A 19,118-nucleotide genomic window follows, 5' to 3' on the forward strand; every position below is an offset into this window, starting at 1 on the left:
AGAGAGGCACACGGAGGCAAAATCAGTATGTGTGTGTGCGCCCATGTCTGGTCATATATATTGATGTTTGCCTACATGCCTTTGTTGTGTGTGTGTGTGTGTGTGTGTGTGTGTGTGTGTGGGGAACAGCACAATCCCCCATTGTTCTTCAGCTGCTACCTTTAACAGGGCCACATTCCTGCACCAGTCAAACCAGATGAGGACAAGAAAAGAGGGAGAAAGAGAAGGAAGAGAAGGAAACGGGAGAAAAGAAAGAGAAGCACAGCAGGGGATGAAAGAGGGGAGCCAGAAGACGAGATCTGTGTCGGGGGGGGGGGACGTAGGCCATGTCTGCTGACCTGGCCTTTGACCGCTCGGGAAGGTGAGAGCCATCCATTTGTCTTCCCCTGTTGGTAGCTGCCGCCTCACCCACCGCCACCCCCACTGCACCCACCGACACCCCCTTCTCCCTCACTTCCCCCCGCGCTCCATCCATCCGCCAACAATGAACAATAAAGGCAACTGTCGGGAGCACTGGCCGCTGGAAAAATAAACACGCCGCTGTCCTAACTCACAGACTCACCTTTGTAGAGCCAGAATGTATATGTGTGTGTGTAGCCAAAGCTGACCAAGACAAGAAAGAGCCTTGTGTTACAAACGTTGGCATGTTCAAACGGAGGGGTGAAGGGGTGTGAAGGAAGGGGAGAAAAAAGAAAAAGAAAAAAAAGAGGCTAAGAGGGGGGTTGCAAAGGTGAAAGGATGGATCAAAGGAGGCTTTTTATTGTAGGGCTTTCTTGTTAGGGTTAGCCTCCCTCTGCACACACACCCACACATATAGAAAATTGGTTCCAAAGAGTGAGCGCGTGCGCGCCGATGTGAACGGACATTCCTCGAACCAGGAGCCTGGAAGACGGTCCTCGTTCTTTTTCTGCAAGCTGTTTCCAGCTCCCCTCTAAGGCCGAGGAAAACGACACGCTCAGTAACTGAGACGAGATGTCGAAAATCTCCAACGCCGACATGAGGCGCCCCCGTCTTTTGCTTCTCATTTCTTCCCATTCACACTTTGAGAATTTCTGTGGTCACCCCATAAATCAGCTCGCGTTGCCTTGTTTCTTCAGCTGCTGCGAGGCAGGCAGGTGGATCGATAACTGGTTTCCTCCATTGGTTTACACACATTTCTCCTTAGGCTGATTGCCGCGGCCTGAGCTTACCTACAAACTCCCCGAATCGACACCAACTCTCTCCCTTTTCGCGCTCTCTCACACACGCACACACTCGTGCGCAGGGTAATTAACCAATTTGTAACAATGTAATACTTGTCACTGTGTTCGGTGCTAATTAATGACCCCGGCTGCACTGATAACTCCCCCTGGGTAAGTAAGGAGGAGTGGGGATGAGATGGCCAGGGAGGGAGGGAGAAAGAAGAGGAGGAAATGGATTATAGATGTGAAGTAGAATAAGAGAATGCAGAACATATGCAAAGAAGTATATTTACTTGGACACAAGAACTTAATTTCTCTGAATAATCAAATTAGTTGATATCATCAAGTCAATACTAAGGTGAGAAATTAAGGTACTTAACATGGTGGGTGTTTTGTGGTAGTTTGTAGTAATAAAAACCAGAAGAATTGGTTATCCTAATAAAGTTACTTATAGTCAGACCTTTCTATTGCATTTATTGTTTATTTAAAGATAAATGAGGAGTTTAAAATGCACATAGTAAGTACATTATTAGGAATACCACTGTTGCTCCTGCTAGCTGTGTGTGTACCTGCCTGATCCTGTTTGCCTAATTTGTTTTAGGAAGACCAGTCAACAATTACCTTCTCCTGACCGGTCAGTGGAACCAAGTGAAACTCCTCCAACTCTCTTGCTCTCTCTCAGCCAGCATCCTCTCCCCACACAATATTAGCTGTTCCTTTTAATTGTCGTAATGACTTTAAACCTGGTTTTGTCTCATCCTGTATGGGTGGTGTACAGAATGAACCTAAAGTACCTAGATGGTCATATTAAACCAGAGTAAAGACAATAAAGATAACAAGGTCAGTGAATAAGTAATCTTTATGAGCCAAAAGCTTAGGTTTAGCCCTCCTCCAGAAGCTGTGTTTCAGGCAGTGTTTCTATTCTTCAGCCAAAGGAAGAGGATACCTCGGGTATCTAATCTCAGAGTCCAGAAGCCTAAACTACCTGGTGTTTGCGAGGGTCAGCCAATCACAGAAAAATGGCTTCAAGTACAAAGCTACTATTTAAGACTATAAATGGCACCAGTTTATTTTCTTTTTGTTGCTTTTCTCTTCCTTTCTTTTGAGCAGCTAAGCAAAGCGATCATTTCACACTTTGGAACTTTGGAACTAGACTTTACAGTGTCTTTTCACACAACTTTATTGTAAAAAGGAATGCAGTGTAGAGATAAATATTTAGCAGAGATTTCAAGCAGAAGTAAAAAAGAAAAAGCAAACAGCTGTACAAAGATTATCCCCCCCCCCAAAAAAAAGAGATTGGTGCAGCTTTAAAAGTCTCTTGTATGGGGTTTAAGCATTTCCCCTCATATAAATGTAATGATGAATAAAAATGTTATCCAGATTTCAAGCAATTGTTCTCATCTGTGCTGTCACTTTTTAGTGTGGGGGAGCGACGTTAATAGCATAACACCGTGGGGAGATTTATTCCAGGACTATGAGTTCCATAATTGTGTGTATGTGTATTGCTATGTGAACCGCATGGGGCCTTTTTACCAATGTTTCTTCTCAATAAAGCCAACGGAGCAGGAGGCAGTGGCTCACTTTGTTCCCCACAAAATGCTCTTCAATGGAATTCGATGGGGGCAAAAAAAAAAAAAAAAATCAAGAGATGCGCTGACAGTGTGAGAGCAATGTGTGCGCTCACCTACACACTGACGCTATTAAAGCAAACACTTTAGTATCTCCGCAGCTCTACCTTTTCTCACAGATTCTTATGTAAGACACGCACCGGCTTAACAGACACAAACGTGCATATGTGTGCTTCCGCTGCATGCACACACATTGCTCCCCAGCTGTTGGTGTGTGGTGCGCCAAGCGGGACGCCCCTACACAGAAATGTCAGCGCGGCAGGGAGCTGGGAAAAGGAGGTTTGATCAATGGAGCCCTGCTCTCGATGGCCACGCTGCTCCGCGAGGCTCTTTGATTACATATTGCTTTGCTTCCTAATGAAGCTCAATTACTGGAGGAGAACGACGGCTTTGCCCTGGAGTTACAGGGAATAATGGCCACAGTCTCTTCTGCCTCTCTTATATCTTTTCCCCTCTCTCGCTTTCGTTCTCGTTGATTCTTGCTCCTGCATATTCACAGCACAGCTCCACTTGTTCCCTTTTTGTATCCCCTGCTGCCCTCTGTCCTACTCCGCCTGTGTCGCTCTTGGGTGTTAAAGAGGGTTGTTGTGGATAAAATGGTCGATTAGCAGTGAATTAACAGCGAGCTGCGAGACTAGCAGAGACACCATTAACTTATTTTTTTTTGACGCGCTGGTCAAACGCACAAGATGAAGCAGGTGTCCTGGTTTAGTTCAGGACAGATCAAGTTCATTTAGGATCACTTCATCTGAATTCAGTTCATATTAGTTCATTTCAGGTCAACTTTAACCTGAGCTGTCATCTTTACAATATGGCCCCATCACTAGATGTCATACCTACCACGCTTTAGGCCTTTCTGCCTCATATATTTAATCTAACTCTAGATGTTTTACTCCCGCAATGGACATCGTCAGTGCCTCAATCAAGTTCACAGGGTTAAAGTCTTTAAGTTCTGGCATAATTTAGTTTTACCGTACCTTTAATTTCTCCGACGTGCCCTGAGCCCATGGCCAAAAGTTTATCCTTCCAGTCCTTTGACAACAGCCTCTCAATGCTGGGGGCCTCTGTTTAGGGGAGGATGAGGGGCGGGGGGGCAGGGGAGAGGGAGAGAGAGAGGGATTCAGATGGCTGGCCAACATGACAATAAAGCTCATTTAAAGTCCATTTGCTGTAATAAAGGCAGCAGCGGCTCAGCCTAATGGCCGCATCAGCAGGAGAGAGAGGGAGAGAAAGGCGGAAAGAGAGGAGCTGATAATCGAAAGAGAGGAAATCTGAAAAACAAAAACAAGTGAGCGAAAAAGGGAGAGAGCGAGGGAGCGCAACGCAAGATAAAGAGAGAGACAAGTGGAGGAGATGGGGGGAGAGAGAGAGAGACGAAAAAAGAGAGGCTTTTTTCCCTCTCACCTGCTGCTAGAGAATCATTAGCCCTGTGGGCCCTGAGACAAAGAGGGCCTTAATGCACCCGCCACAATGGACACATTATCAGCTAGTGCTTTGTTTTCAACACACACTCCACACAGACGCTTACAGGCGCACGCACATACACACACGCGCACAAACCACTACCTAAACACACACTCGCAGACTCACTAATTACAATCAAACTATGGTAACAGTTGTGCACACAAGTACACATACAGTGAGGGGAATGGAAATGTCACACGGGTGAGTGTATACTTGGAAAGATCCAATCCTAAGATGTGTGCACATATAAGCACCGGAAAAAAACAAACGCGTACACAGATATATGGCCATGAACCTCGAGTAGTCACAATGTTGGCTGTGATTGACGTGAACGAGAAGGAGAGAGGAGTGATCAGACAAAAGAGGGAGAAAGAAAGAGAGAGTACTTTATTTACTGGGAGCCATCTGCACTTGGGATGGGAGGCCTTCCTAAGGAGAGAGGTTTTACACTTTGAGTACGGAGATTAACCCTATCAGCCAATGCAAACACACACACACTTGAATGTGCTCATACAGTATATGTGGCTCCACACATAGATGTATACACACTTGCAAACGCTGACAGCAGGAAAAAAGTTTGTTTGTCCCCAGATTATTTTCCTTCCCCTATAATGACAAGACTGATTTAAGAAAAGTCTTAATCTCGCTGGTGTGAGACAGCCTGCATGCATAAACCCATACACATGCATACTGATGCACAAACACTCAGGTTTTCCACAGAGGAGAGGGGGGGGATGTCCGGTGTGTTGAGTTGAACAGCTTAGTGCATCTTTTCCTCTAAAAGAGACACGAATGTACACATATCTTCCACACTCAACAACAAATCAGAGTACACAAAAAAGCAGCACTTTGCCTAAACTTCTTTCTTTCCTTCTCATCCGTCTATTTCCCTTTCTGTCCACAGTGGAGTGTTGACAAACCACCTGGAGATTTAAAGGATTTAAACGACACCCGATCACCTGCAAACCTGCACGCAAGCCCCCCTCACATAATGACACACACTCAAAAAATAGAGCACATTAATTTCTGCTTCCCTCAAGGCCTGAATCAGGTCCTTTCCTCTGGCGTGGAGACGACAACATCCATGCCCTGCTGATTACAGTGAGCACACATTTGCAAAAAACACACACCTCGGGATCAACGCTGAACTTCGAGCCAAGTCCACTTCTCACTTTTTCCTGTTTGTCTTCCCACTGTCCTTGCCCTGTTCTGTCCTTGAGTCTTCAACGCTGCCACTTAACCAGTAAGACAGCAGCCCTAGTGCTTTCACTCAGAAGCCACTGTAGCCTTCAGGGAATCGGTTCACAGCAGGATGAAGGTAGGGCGAAGAGGAGGAGCACGAGTCGATAGAGAGTCTTTTGCAAAAACATGCATAGAAAGAGTAGAAGAAAGAGTGTGCTCCTGTGTCCCCCCCCCCCCCACCCTCCACGACAGCTGTCTCACCATCACCCCAACAGGTGCTATTAGCCCCTGGCACTGCCTCTTTCTCTCTCTCCTTATTTTTCTCTGTCTCTCACTCCCCCCCCCCCCCCCCAGCCCCCTCTCCCTCAACAATGACAGAGGCTTTTAAGCCAAAGAGCTTTGACAAGTGAGAGGGAACAACAAATGGCAGTGTCGCCTGTTCTCTTTCCATTGCACTCCCTCTCTGTCTCCATCTCCTAGTTATTATTTTTATTTATTAACAGGGCTGCAGCCATTGTCCCCAGTGACAGGCTGGGGCCACTTTAACTATTAATAAAAGCCAAGAGGCTCTTTCATTGTGCGGCGGATGGCAAAATGGGAGGAAATGGGCAGGAGGAGCTGAGAGGGAGAGAAAAGAGGGGATGAGAAGGAAAGAGGGGATGGCGTGCTGTATCTTTTAGTGGGATGTTGATTGATGTGGCGAACACTAAGAGAAATGAACTTCCACTGTCACCCATGACAAACTGCAAAAATACACGCACACAGAAATAGAGGTCAAGAACCCACACATACATGTGCGAATCAGTTAAAATGATCTGTTTGAACCACAGACTGTAAAATAAAGATGGACATGGACTCTTTGACATCACTCATTGCTTTCTGGGCTTTGCATTTTGAAGCCACAATATTTGGGTGCTGTTTTGGTATCAGAAGTAACCATATTTGGATGAGAGGGTGGCGTGCCAAGTTATTGGCTTAGACTATCCAGCTACCTCTATAAACTGTATGAATGTAATGCAATGATGTTCTGTACCACACAGCAGGCTGTGTTATTTACTGCGTAATTCCATTAAAATTCTCCAAAAACCACAAACATCACAGAGACAGCTGAGAAGATCAATTCAGTGACTCAAATTAGTGGTGGTGACACCTGACAGACAGCAACAGACAACATTTGTCTGCATTGGTTAGCTGTTGTTCGACTGTTTGCTACTGTTAGAGAAACTTTCTTTGAAGTGGAGAAAACATAGTTAGACTCTGACGCTTTTTAAATAAAGTCTCATACGATGTGCGAATTGAATGAAACTGTTTATAAGAAGTAAAGTGTCATTTTTAGAGCACTCGACATTAGCTATATATATATATATAATGTTATATAATATGAGATATAATGTTAGCTTATAATCAACTGTTGTCGTTTAGCTGGTCCATTGTCAGTCCTCAATCCAGTTCAGGAGTTGAGGCTTGAGGTGAGGAGCAAGCTGTGTTGTCTCTTTCCTTCACATTTTCCCTTCTTCAGTGAAGAGGACCCCTTTTCAGCTTTTATCCTGTCTTCCTTCTCTCACCCCAACCGGTCGCAGCAGATGGCCCCGCCCCTCCCTGAGCCTGGTTCTGCCGGAGGTTTCTTCCTGTTAAAAGGGAGTTTTTCCTTCCCACTGTCGCCGAAGTTCTTGCTCATAGGGGGTCATATGATTGTTGGGGTTTTCTCTGTATGTATTATTGTAGGGTCTACCTTACAATATAAAGCACCTTGAGGTGACTGTTGTTGTGATTTGGCGCTGTATAAATAAAATTGAATTGAATTGAAAAGCTGATCAAACATAGGTATGATCCTTCATATCTTGAGTTTGAAGGTGCAGACATGAATACGGGTTAACTTCTTTTCACCTTTGGTGTACTACATATGAGGCCATATGAGGTGGTATTTTGTTGTCCACTGTGTGTTCAAAATGGCGGGGCAACATGGCACCTTCCTCAAAATGACACACACTCCTATGTATTTTTAATAAGTTATAAGATTGCTTTCAGAGATATACACATCGTATACTAATCAATAAATCTTTATTAAATAACCTAAAAAAAATGACCGACTGTGCCATTTATACTTAAACTTTAAGTGAAAGGCTTTTAACCATGGGAGACTGTGGGGATTAACGTGCTTTTGGAGCCATCCTAGTGGTCACTAAAGGAACTGCAGCCCCAAACTTCATTTTTAAGCCCCAGAGGTTGCCGTTTGGTTTAGAAAGCCTGAAACTGTGACCTGTCTATGCATTATCTTCTTGTTCACTAGTTCATTAGAAGCAAATCGCTTGTTTTTGTCTTCCTTCTAAAAAAATATATATATAAATACGTCCACGGCTGATGTTCCACAACAACAAAAACAACTTGTCCAATACAAATCGGTTCTTGAAAGACTCTTTCCACCTCGTTCAGATTCAAGGATTTATTTCCTTCAGCTCAGCATATGGAAATGCACTTAATTCACTCTTCATGTTCCATAATGTTTTAAGAAGTCTTTTTTTTTTTTAAAATAAAATCTGCTTGATAGCTGAATGGAAACATAGCAAGAATCTACTAGTGCTAATTACGGGCCAAAAATCACATAATAAAGGAGGACAGCACAACACTTTCCATGAAAATACGAGACACTACTCCCTGTTTCTCTGACGTATGGGATGCTGAGTGTGTATGCGAGTATGTGTCTGCGTATGTTGGTGTTGTGTGAGGTAAACGGGTGGAGTCTGGTGCCCACGCACGGGTGTGGGTCGCATATTTTCAGGATTGGGTGGTGTGAGATGAGGGTGAGGGAGGATACCCCGTGAGAAAAAAATAAGGTGTGAGGGGAGTTTATTGTGTTAAAAGAAAAATTAGGCAAGAGGAAGTGTTGAGTATTTAAACTGCAGTTCTCTCCATTATTCGCTTCTTAAGTTGCTTTAAGGATGTAAATAATGTTGAAAATATCACACATACATATTCTGAAAATTCTTCAGCTCCTTGTTTAAACTGTATGATGTCTGCACTGAGTAAAATACCAACACACGTCATTCTAGATGTTTTTCTGCACATTTCCTTCAATTTATATTTTTTTGCCTGCAACATTTTGGCGCTTGAATCAATCAGAGTGGATTAGGCAGTTTCAAAAATCATCTTTCCTTGTTTTGTCTGTATGGTTTGGAGCGTACAGTACAAACAACTGGTGATCCCACTGTTGTATTTTCATGCGTAAGCGAATGAATTCATCCGAGGGCGACGTTCTGATTCGGATCCCGCACAGCTGAGAAGGATTCTGGGAAAAGCAGAGGGGGGAAAGCGCTGACAATAACTCTGGAATCGTCGGCTATTATTTTGGCTCATTGGCTCAAACGGAGTCAAGCTGCTGCCCTGCAGCCGAGCCAAAACAACCCCGTCCACCTGCCGAGAGACGGAGAGAGAAACAGTGTGTGTGTGTCTGTGCGTGTGTGTGTGTTGCAGCAAACCCCCGTCCGGCTTTTGGATCCACAGTAAGCTTTTGGTTCGGGAGCTGCTGGAGAGAGGAGAGAGAGAGAGAGCGAGGGGAGGAGACTCAACCTCAGTCCAGCTTGCTCGGACCAACCTTACGAACAATGCCATCTCTCTCTCTCTCCCTCTCTCACTTTCTATTTTTCACTCAGACGTTTTGCCCTGAGTCACCAGAAGCAGCCAGCTCTATTTTTCCTATTATCTCATATTTGTGAAGACTGGAGACCTTTAAAGGAAAAGAAAGGGGGGTGGTGGTGAGGAGGAGGAGGAGGCGGAGTGGTGTGTGTGGAAAGAGAAAGAAAGAAAAAGAGAGAGAGGCAGAGAGGGGAGGAAAAGAGAGAGTATGAGAGACAGAGAGCCCGGGTCCTCGGGTGCACAACAAAGGGGCCTCTGTGCCAGCGCCAGGCCCAGCCGGGCTCAGAGGAGGGTGGAGGATGAAGGAGGAGAACGAAGACAAGGAGGAGGAGGAGGGCCCACAGGAAAGGGCCCTGGCTTGGGACCCGTGGCCGGCGCTTATATCCCGCAAAACAGGCTCCACATTGACTTGGGCCTTGGCAGCCATGAGGAGACTCCATCTACTCCTCCCCCCTCTAACCCCTTCCTCCTTCATTCTCCTCCTCCCCAACTGAGCAGGGGTCAGCTTTGAATAAGCAATTATACAAGCACTGGTGCAGTTTGTCTAAGACTGCCACCCTGAACACAGAAGTATTGAGATGGCAGGAAGAAGCAACAGAGAGGCAGCGAGTGGGGCACTAAAACGTGTGGTGACTTCTGCAGTTAAGAAAGCAAAAAAGCACACACGCACATTAGCTGGTGGTCATCACAGAGACAGAATACGCATGTCTACATGTGATCTAAAGATTAGACTATAACTAGATTAAGGTAACTCTGTGCAACAGTCATGCAAACACCTTAACAAGGTTACCCTAAATGAATCAAAGTCAAAATCACAGAAACATAACTGATTTGACCTGCTCGTCATTTTGGATTTATAGCCTTTAATCAGAATTGTCTCACGATACAACAACTGATGAAATTTCTTAATGCATCTAGACATTCGAGTCAGCTATAAAACAAATCTGATTATTCCGAGCTACATAAAAGCACTAATCAAACTTTCACCTTGTATCTGGGGGGTGGTGTACTGTACGAAAAAGACTTATAAGCACCAGTTTGAGGATGGAGTCAAACACACCTACACATGGATTCGTAATTAAGAACGACGTTTGATTCCAGATAGCTTCAAGCTGTAATTACCTGACTTAATGCTTCACCTAAAACAGATTTATTCCGGTATATCTATACTTACTCCAAAAAAGCAAAAAGGTTGGTTGTTACTATTTACAAAATTGTAGCTAACCCAGTCTCGCAGCAGTAAAACGCTTCAACTTTAACAGTCTTTTACATTATGGAGGTGTTCAAAGAAACTTTTGAATTTGGAATACAACTCACTTATTTACACCCTCTCGATACCGCAGCTCTTGCTTTGCACAGTCTGTCTACCCCCGACTCCCCCCTCACGCTGACGGCGCCAACACGCTCCATTACGAAATGATGATGTTGATATTTTGATGATCAATTCATGTCTGGTTGAGCTGGGCCATGTGTCTGGACACATTTTCATCGATTCCTTCTAAAGACAGTCCAATCGTTCCAAAGCAATGAGGATGGTGCCAAGATTATGGGCAGTCTCTTGTTTATAAAAAAAAAAAGGGAAAAAAGGAAAAGGAAACAGAAACAGGGGCACTATGTTTCAGAGAGGAGATGTATCAAAAAGCTTTTTGTCCAAGCCCACCTCGCACCACCACCTCCGCAAGGTTAGCTGCTAAAAGTACCAATTACTGGCTTGTTGTTGGGGAGAACGGCGCTTGGCAACAGTTGCCGCGGTGGCCGGGCCTCTGTGTAAACACTAAAATCCCTCTCCTCCTCCTCATCCTCCTCCCTCCTTACTTTCTAACCCCCCCGCCCCCCCAGTGCTCCGTTTCTCCCACTGAAGCAGAGGATCGCAGCAAGAAACAGACAGAGGATGTGTGTGCGTGTGTGTAGATTCAGTCCCTGGTCGGCCTCAGTGTCCGCAGTGACTCTTCATTCAGAAGCTGCTCCAACTTTAGTTATTAATAAACACCCAGACCACTAGACTAGGGAGGACACCAGCACACGCAGACTCAAAGTATCTGGCATGCACTCACGCTGAACAAAATCAACTTCAGAGAGTTGCGAGGTTGTTTTTCACCTTTTAATGTAAGTTAGGTTTTTGGGTGAAGCGACGGGGAAGGTGGGGGGACATATGGCCCTCCCCTGAAGTGCTGTGACAATCTCAGCTGTGTTTCGGTGCGACACACCTGTTAATACAAACCGTCACACACGTTATCACTTGCCAAAACACCTGAAGTCTAACCGAGCGGGGCGCTTTATTTTAGTCTTAAGTTGTAGAAAAAGGACACGTTTTTATTTTTTTTTCTCTCGTGCTGCAAAAAGAAAAGATCGAACTCAAAACAACAGATGCAGCAGGACTTTTTTTTTTGCATTCTAATATTAGGAATTGCATGGATGTATGGCAACATGTTTCCATTAAGTTCTAAGAATAGGCCGCGCCACATAAAGCGAACATTTACAAGGGTGTCAGTCAACAATTTAATAAATTGAAAATCCATTTATCTGAATGCAGAGTTCTGCCCTTCACTCCACTGCCTTTCCCTAACAGATGGTGTTGTGGGTGCTTATGTCCAATTTGATTTGAACCAAACCCTCAGCCAATTTTTACACTGGCATGAAATCTCAGCGAGCCAGATCCACACACTGGCAGTCAGAAATAGCAGCGGAGAGGGCGCGACATTGTGAAAGAACGATGAAGGGCAAAATCTGGAGCGACATTCGAGAAAGTCGCACAGAAACTTTTCCTTGTTGTTTCATTTCGCTTGTGTGTTGTTGCATTATTTTTTTCCCTCCTTTCTTCTCTCCTCTGCGTGTTGTTTTTGTGCCGAGCCGGTGAAATTAGCGATGCTATCTTAATGCTGTGTTTTTGCGGGAGACAGAGAAACGTTCCTTTCACACACACAGACATACACACAGCATTTTCCCAATTGCCTCTGTGACCTCCATTATCATTAAATGGTGTTTGATAGGATCTAGACATTTGAATCCACTGCGGACTAATTCAGCTCAGCCCCTGATAGCCGCTGCCACCACACCTTATTAGGGACAAGCTATGGGACTGAACACAGATCCCATTTTCATTTTACTGCCTCATACTTTACAGGCTGAAGAGACCAAGTGTCAACTGAAGTACTGATAACCACCAAATACTGCCTGCTAATTGCCTGGTTAACAAACAGAGCCTCATGAGAGACTTTTGAATAGATAATAGAAGTTCACATGCAACAATGGGTCATGCTGTATTTAAAACTCAATGTATTCACTGAGGAGCCTCTGAAAAGCTGCTCTGTTGCCACATAAAAAACCCTGCATCTTGTGACTGTGAACTTTAAAAATAAAGAAAGAAATAAAGAAATACAACTAAGAAAATCTCTGTTTTACCTTTAGATTTTTTAAATGATCCAATATGTTTTCAGCCTGTTTAACAAGGGTTTAAATATGGCTTGTGATGTAATCTTTCAACTAAACTATGTAAATCGCTAAAATTAGGTTTTCAGCATCTATTAGTTACTTGCAAATTCAAATGCAATTTACCTGAAGTCTTTACTTTCATGGAAAAATCTGATTCATACCAATGAGCTGTGGCTCAACCAATCAGATAAGCCATCTAAAGTAAAAGGGAAAAAAAATCATTAAATGTGCTTCTATAAGGATGGAGTTAAATACTAGGGGCCAGTGCTCTTAACGCATGCACATCTCTCCCTGTCAAAAGCATCCTGTTAAAGTGGGCCAAGGCATGTGCACCTTGTGTGCGTGTGTGTGCATGTGTGTGTGTCACACACAGTGGCTCAGGCTGCTGTAATGGAAAATGACACTTGCAATCTGTCTCGTGGCAATAACCCCTCTTCAGTGCTCTTGTCTCCACTCCATGCACGCACACGCACACACACACACACACACACACACACACACACGCACACACACACACGCACACACACACACACACACACGCACGCAACACACTCGACGTCTCTGTCACTGCAGCAGCCCCCGGGCCGTCCTTGTCACTGCACAGCTTTATTGCATCACTTTAACGTGACAACAAAAGAAGACATTGTGTATTGGGCCTGCCGAGTATAGAAGGGGAATGGACCCACGCATTAACTACACAAGAGACAGACTGAGAGTGCGCGCTTCCGTGCGCGTGCACGCATAAACACACACGCAGACACACAGCAGCAGCGTTTTCTCTTGCGAGTCATGACATTTTTCGTCTGCCTGTCAAAGCAATGACAGAGAGACAGACAGAACAGCAAGACACTGCTGACACACTAATGCTGTTTTGCATGTTGGAAGCCTATTCAAACAGTGCTGAGCTGTGACTTTAACCTCTTATGTGTGTGTGCGCGTGTGAGACTGATGGGTGAAGACCGTTATTTCTGATGTTATCATAGTTTGGCCCTGTGTTGGCTGTTTGATTGACAGTTGGCTTGGCTTTAGAGTGGCTTTGCTTTGCTGGACAGCGGAGGCGGGATCCGCCTATTCCAGTTAACGCGGACGCCGCTGACAAGAGCAAACAGACGCGCACACATGCGCACACACTTCTCCCTCTGTTTATGTGTCTGTTTGAGTCTTGATATCCATCTCTGTCTCTTTTTTGTCTTTCTTCTCTATGTGTGAATGTTTGTTCCATCTGTGCGCTGAACGGCTTGAGACAGAGCATGTTGTAAAGTCTTAAGAATAGCCCACATTGTCCTGTGTGCAGCTCAAAGATAGAGCGACAGACATGTGAGAACCATTAGACCAATGGCAACAACAGTCCAAACAGCAGTGGAATGTTCTGCTGACTAGCATGTGTGTGTTTGCGTGTGTGTGTGTGTTTGCGTGTGTGTGTGTCTGACCTGTTGGAGCCTTATGGGTCACCGTGCACCAATTACTCGGGCATGTCAACGTCGCTCCTTGTAAATCTTTTCCTATTCTCAAGTTTTCCTGGCAAGATTACGCCGCAGTTAGGCGAAGAAATAAGTTTGGTTGATGAGATGCCTCGTTGATAACAACTGATGGTTAGGTCACGTTTAGATCACTTAGCCATCTGTGGCTAGCAAATAGGAAGAGTAAAACTCGCGCATTAAATGACAGAGTTGTGGGTGTCTTTGCCTTTATTTTACGAAGCAAATGACAGAGATAGACAGAAAGAAAGGGGGAAAGAGCAGGAGAAAGACCCGGAGTAAAGGTCTGGCTAGCCTGGATTTGAACCAATGCCTCTGCTGACATTTGAGCAACTTGATATAATTAAACTATAACGAGGGATGACGTAACAACAGTGAAGTAAAACAACAACCCTGTGGAGGTGACAGTGATGTCATCAGGGTTACTGTACTTCCCCTCAGTCTTTAGACTTACAATTTTTAACAAAAAGCACCAAATACAAGTTTCCAAGTCAACATTTTGGGAGCTGGAAGACAAAGTGTTTGGGAACTGAAAAGTGAACTTCTGCCGCTGCTTTAAACGGCTCCTTTCTAAAGTTGTGAGCTGTGCTTGACGACCCTTTCAGACATATTCACTCTCACACTTAAATCATACAGAGCCAGCAGAAGAAAAACCTGCCTGAAACCAAGCGTTTAGAGAAGTCTGGAGCCCGAGCTTATGCCTCACGGGTATTACTTGTACAAAATGTTGACCTTATTATTTGAAACTTTGGTCTTGTTTAATATGAACATTCACCTCTATACAAGTAATATACTATAGAAGATAACAGTGTAACAGGTCTACCCACTACCAGCTGAAGTTTGAAGTGGGTTAAAACAGCTGTCAAAAAATTCAAATTCAATTTACTCAAAGCCAAAATCTGATTGGAATATCTGCTACGACACTGCTTCAGCTTTTCTTTGGAAATAAACTAGAAACCAATGTTTATCAAAACATATTGTGGTTCTTTTTTTTAAATTAAATCAACCCGCGCTTAATCTTATCATTCATATCTTTTTCAGAACAAGATAACTGAGTCAAGTCGGGTGCATGAACTCTATTGATAAATATCACATCACATTTATTGTAAACCCTTATAAACACAACATGTTGTGTGGTACTTATTTTCTCCCTGAACATTCCTGTCTGTGTTGACCCTCTTTTCCTCCTTCTCCCACAAGACACCCATGACTCCTTGATTGGACTAATTGTCCTAACAACGTTTGGCTCGCTGGAAACTGGAGGCTACAGTGGGGTATAATAACCTTGGAAATAACTTTGTTAGTGTAATTCAACACACCAACAAAATGGACGAGGCCGTGATGGGCAGTAAAATGGGGTAAAATGTGGTTCAGTTGGTGGGTTACAAAACAGCAACAAGCGTAAACTGACAATCTTATCGTGGGATTGGGAGGTGGGGGGTACACTACAAATAGGGCTCAATATTAGAATATCTGAGTTTGGGAGAAAGAGTGCCAGATAAACCAGCACCACCTTAAAAACGTCTCTCTGTGTGGCTCTTCTTAAGCCACCATCATGAGACTGAACTGATAAAAAGATAAAATATGAATATATCACCACCAGTATCACCACTACAGGGCCAGCAACCCACCATATGACACACACAGACACACACGTGTACCTCCAGTGAGTCTGCAGTCTCTACCCACATCTGATGGAGCCATAAATAGCACTGTTACTAATCGCTGATATTCACAGTTGATCATCATTTTAAATCATCATTTTACTAACAAACTTTAACAACAAGGAACCACATTCTAAATTTAAGCAACTGACAGGCAGAAAATGGTTCTTCATCAAATGTCTTTTACTTGAATGTACCGATTGTGAACATTTGGGTTGACGCCAGTATTTTTGCTGTGTTTCTATAGTTATCTATTCTCTCTTTTGTGCAGGAAACCTTTAAAAAAAACTTAAAATGAGAAAACTGACCGTGTTTCACAAAATCAGAAAATTTACAGAGAGGGCAAAACTGATTTGGCAAAAGAAATTGGCAGCTCCATCCATCCATCCATCCATCCATTCGCTTCCGCTTATCCTTTTTTTTCAGGGTCGCGGGGGGCGCTCCAGCGCTAAACATCACTAATGACATCACTAAATGTCATTTCTTTTGCTATTATCCACCAACAAGGAAATTCAGCTGATCCATCAGAGGTTGGTTAGTACTACTTGTCTTTTATTATTATTTTTAGACAAATATCTAATTAAAACTAACTTTTGAATGACAAACTGCTTAATTTAAGATCCCGAAATGGTTAAGTGGTGTCTCTTCACTTCAAAGTAACTGTCCACAACAGGAAGACTTTTAGCATCGTCATTTAGTGCGCCAAGATTTCTTCTATTAAATTAAGGGACTCACAAGAGTCATATTTCCTGTCTGCTAAATGCCCGCTCCCATGGTTTACAGCCCCGAACACAACTTAAGAAAACGCTGGTAAAGTCATTCTTTGAGTTTAGAAAATTCCTCGAGCCCCACTCAGAACATTAAGTATTCTTCTTAACTGGAACCGGTGTGAGTATTGCTATGGTTAAAGACAAAAAACCCCTTAAAAGATGACTGTCTAAGTGAGTCTTTAGCAACTCTGGCAGTGTATTAATGATCACTGCAGTATCTTGTCATATACTCTTTTATACTGACTGTCTGTGATGTTTTGGAAAGGCTACAGAAACACACACCTGGGTTATAGAGAAGACTGGCATACAACAGCTGATTTGCTCTGTCAGTATTACAATGAGCCAAGAGGCCAAGTGCTTGTGTGTGTGTGTGAGTGCGCGTGTGCATGTGCAAGCACACTTGCATCTGAGCATGTTTGGATGTTTGAATATGTGTGTGTGTGTGTTTGTGTGTAGGTGACAACTCCAGCCCCAAACTGACTGGCATCTGGCGGTGGCAGTTGTTTTAACAGCTGAGCTGACAGCATTAATCCGAACGCACCCAAATCAAAAGGAGACAACACCTGTTCACTGCTCCTGAGCCCAGCCGAGGAAAGGATGAGGGGGGGGGGGGGGGGGGGGGGGAGAAGAGGGAGGATGGAAGAGAGAAAGACGCAGAGCGAAGTATGAATGAAGGCAGGGAGTGAAAGAGATGGAGGGTTGGTGATTAGAAGCAGGTGGAAAGAGTGATGGGGACAAAGGGAGGTGGAAGGAGAAAGATGAAGGGAGCGTGGCGGAGAAGAAGAATTTAGGCATAGATAGGAGAGGGGTAAAAAGCACGGAATGAGTGAGAGAAGAGAGAGATACGAAGGAAGGATGGCATAAAAAGCAAAGGAGGGGATGGGGAGAAAATGATGAGAGCGGGCATACTGCCAGGCAATACACACACGGCACTCTTTCCCTTGAGCGAAGCGGAAAGGGGCAATGGGCCAAACAAGGAAGGAGGGGGAAAAACAGAGGGAAGGGAGGGGGAGAGGTGAAAGGATGGATCCCACAGGGAGACAGAGAGAGGGAAAAAGGTGGGGTGTGGGGTGGCAGACAGAGGAGAACAGCAGCGATCTACCCAGAAGAAAATCAGAGCTCTGACTCGAGTCGCTGATGGTGACCGCTCTGCTGGCCAAGCAGCAGGGAAAGAAAAGAATGCAGCGCAGACCCTTGCTCCTTAACATCTGGCTCAAATAAGGCCGGGGTCATGCTGAAGGGGCAGGTCGTGACCTATGCGGCTGACAACACAGACGCTGCCACTTCATCTGCAGGACCTTACCCCTTTGAGCAGCCAGCCCGGGGTTAATTAATAAAGACCTTGTGGTTTCAAAGACTGACACACTGACTGGCTGCTGGACCAGACTAGGACTGGCTTCCTGACACACTACAAGACAGATTTGTTACTCTCTGCGTGCTGAAGAACACCACCTTAATATCTGTGATATAGGACGGAGCAGAAACGGTGGGGCTGGCTCGTGGGTGGTGACTACGTGGATAGCTGGCGTGTGGCCATTCGCTATCCCTGATGCATCATGGGAAGCTGTGACTCCTTGGTCAGGTCAAACAGCTTGGTGCATTTATCATGCATGTGTATGCAGACTTGAAAGTATGTGTGTGCAGAGAATATAACTAGAGCTATGTGGTGACATCAATCCCACGCCTCCAATCAGGTTGTTAAAGCCCCTTTACATCCATGTCAGGCTTTAAATCCTGCTCTGGACGCTGCTGACATGGGCGAGAGCGGACTACAGCTCTGACGCTTTCACATCTGTGTTAGAGCTGAGATGTAAAATTGCACTGAGCAGATTGTGCTACTTTGCAACAAGCCTACATGGATTATACAGGGGAAACCGGAGTGCAGTCCCTTACACACATACTGTATACGTTACCACAATGTACAGCAAGAGATTTGGTTAATGTATGGAATAAAAAGTACAGAAAGTCTGCTAATAAGCTAATCACGGAGGATACTCGCTTCTGTTTAAAATACATGTTTTATATCCTACAGAAAATTATACATTGGCCTTTATAGTTTTGATTTTAAAGCTTTCTGGTCTTCAGGCTGTATATCAATTACACTACAAGTAAAATTATGTTTTGGTGGAACTTTATAAGACAGATTAACTGAACATGCAAAAGGTTACTAGTGTAACACAATGATATAGTCAATGAATTATGAATTATGAGGTTTTTATCAGCACCAGAGCACATTAAGCACATTGTTGTGCCCAGTAAGTAAATGACAGACCTGTAATTAACCGAGAAATACAAAATATAAAACAGGCAGCTCATACACTACAGCATATATGTTACTCAAGTTCTCAAAAGCATAACTTGTGAGCAATTTCCACCTATTTAAAGTCAGCTCAGTGCCTTCCTGTGCACGCACTACAAAATGTACACATTAAGAGAAGTTTGTGGAAACCTTGCAGCTAAGTGATACCTTTTTATATTTTGTTGTGGCAAAGAGTCAAGATGAAAAAAAAAAGAGAAAAACTCGAGCATTTCTTTCCAAAATGCAACATCCACCTACTCACAAAGTAACTGCTGGTATGTCACTAAACTACTTAATGGAAGATTGTTGAAGTTGTTGGCTAACTTGACAATTTTTCTCACAAAGTAAAAATGTTGGAGGGCACAGTTATTTGGCCCCTTTGAAAAA

At 44.1% G+C, this 19,118-nt stretch overlaps 1 protein-coding gene across 16 annotated transcripts in view; it reads right to left on the minus strand.

Moving 5' to 3' along the window:
• The window catches only part of sox5 (SRY-box transcription factor 5), a 254,966-nt gene that overhangs the window by 43,427 nt on the left and 192,421 nt on the right, over nucleotides 1-19,118 (minus strand). For 14 of the 16 annotated variants that reach the window (XM_080291864.1, XM_026147894.2, XM_080291867.1 and 11 more), the window contains one exon: nucleotides 3,787-3,873. The exons of the other annotated variants lie outside the window; for them this stretch is intronic. In XM_080291864.1, coding sequence (XP_080147990.1) covers nucleotides 3,787-3,873 — 87 coding nt within the window. The remainder of the gene's footprint in view (nucleotides 1-3,786; nucleotides 3,874-19,118) is intronic. 16 annotated transcript variants of the gene reach the window in all.

This window comes from Astatotilapia calliptera, chromosome 17 (assembly GCF_964374335.1).
Source record: "Astatotilapia calliptera chromosome 17, fAstCal68.1, whole genome shotgun sequence".
Taxonomy (NCBI): Eukaryota; Metazoa; Chordata; class Actinopteri; order Cichliformes; family Cichlidae; genus Astatotilapia; species Astatotilapia calliptera.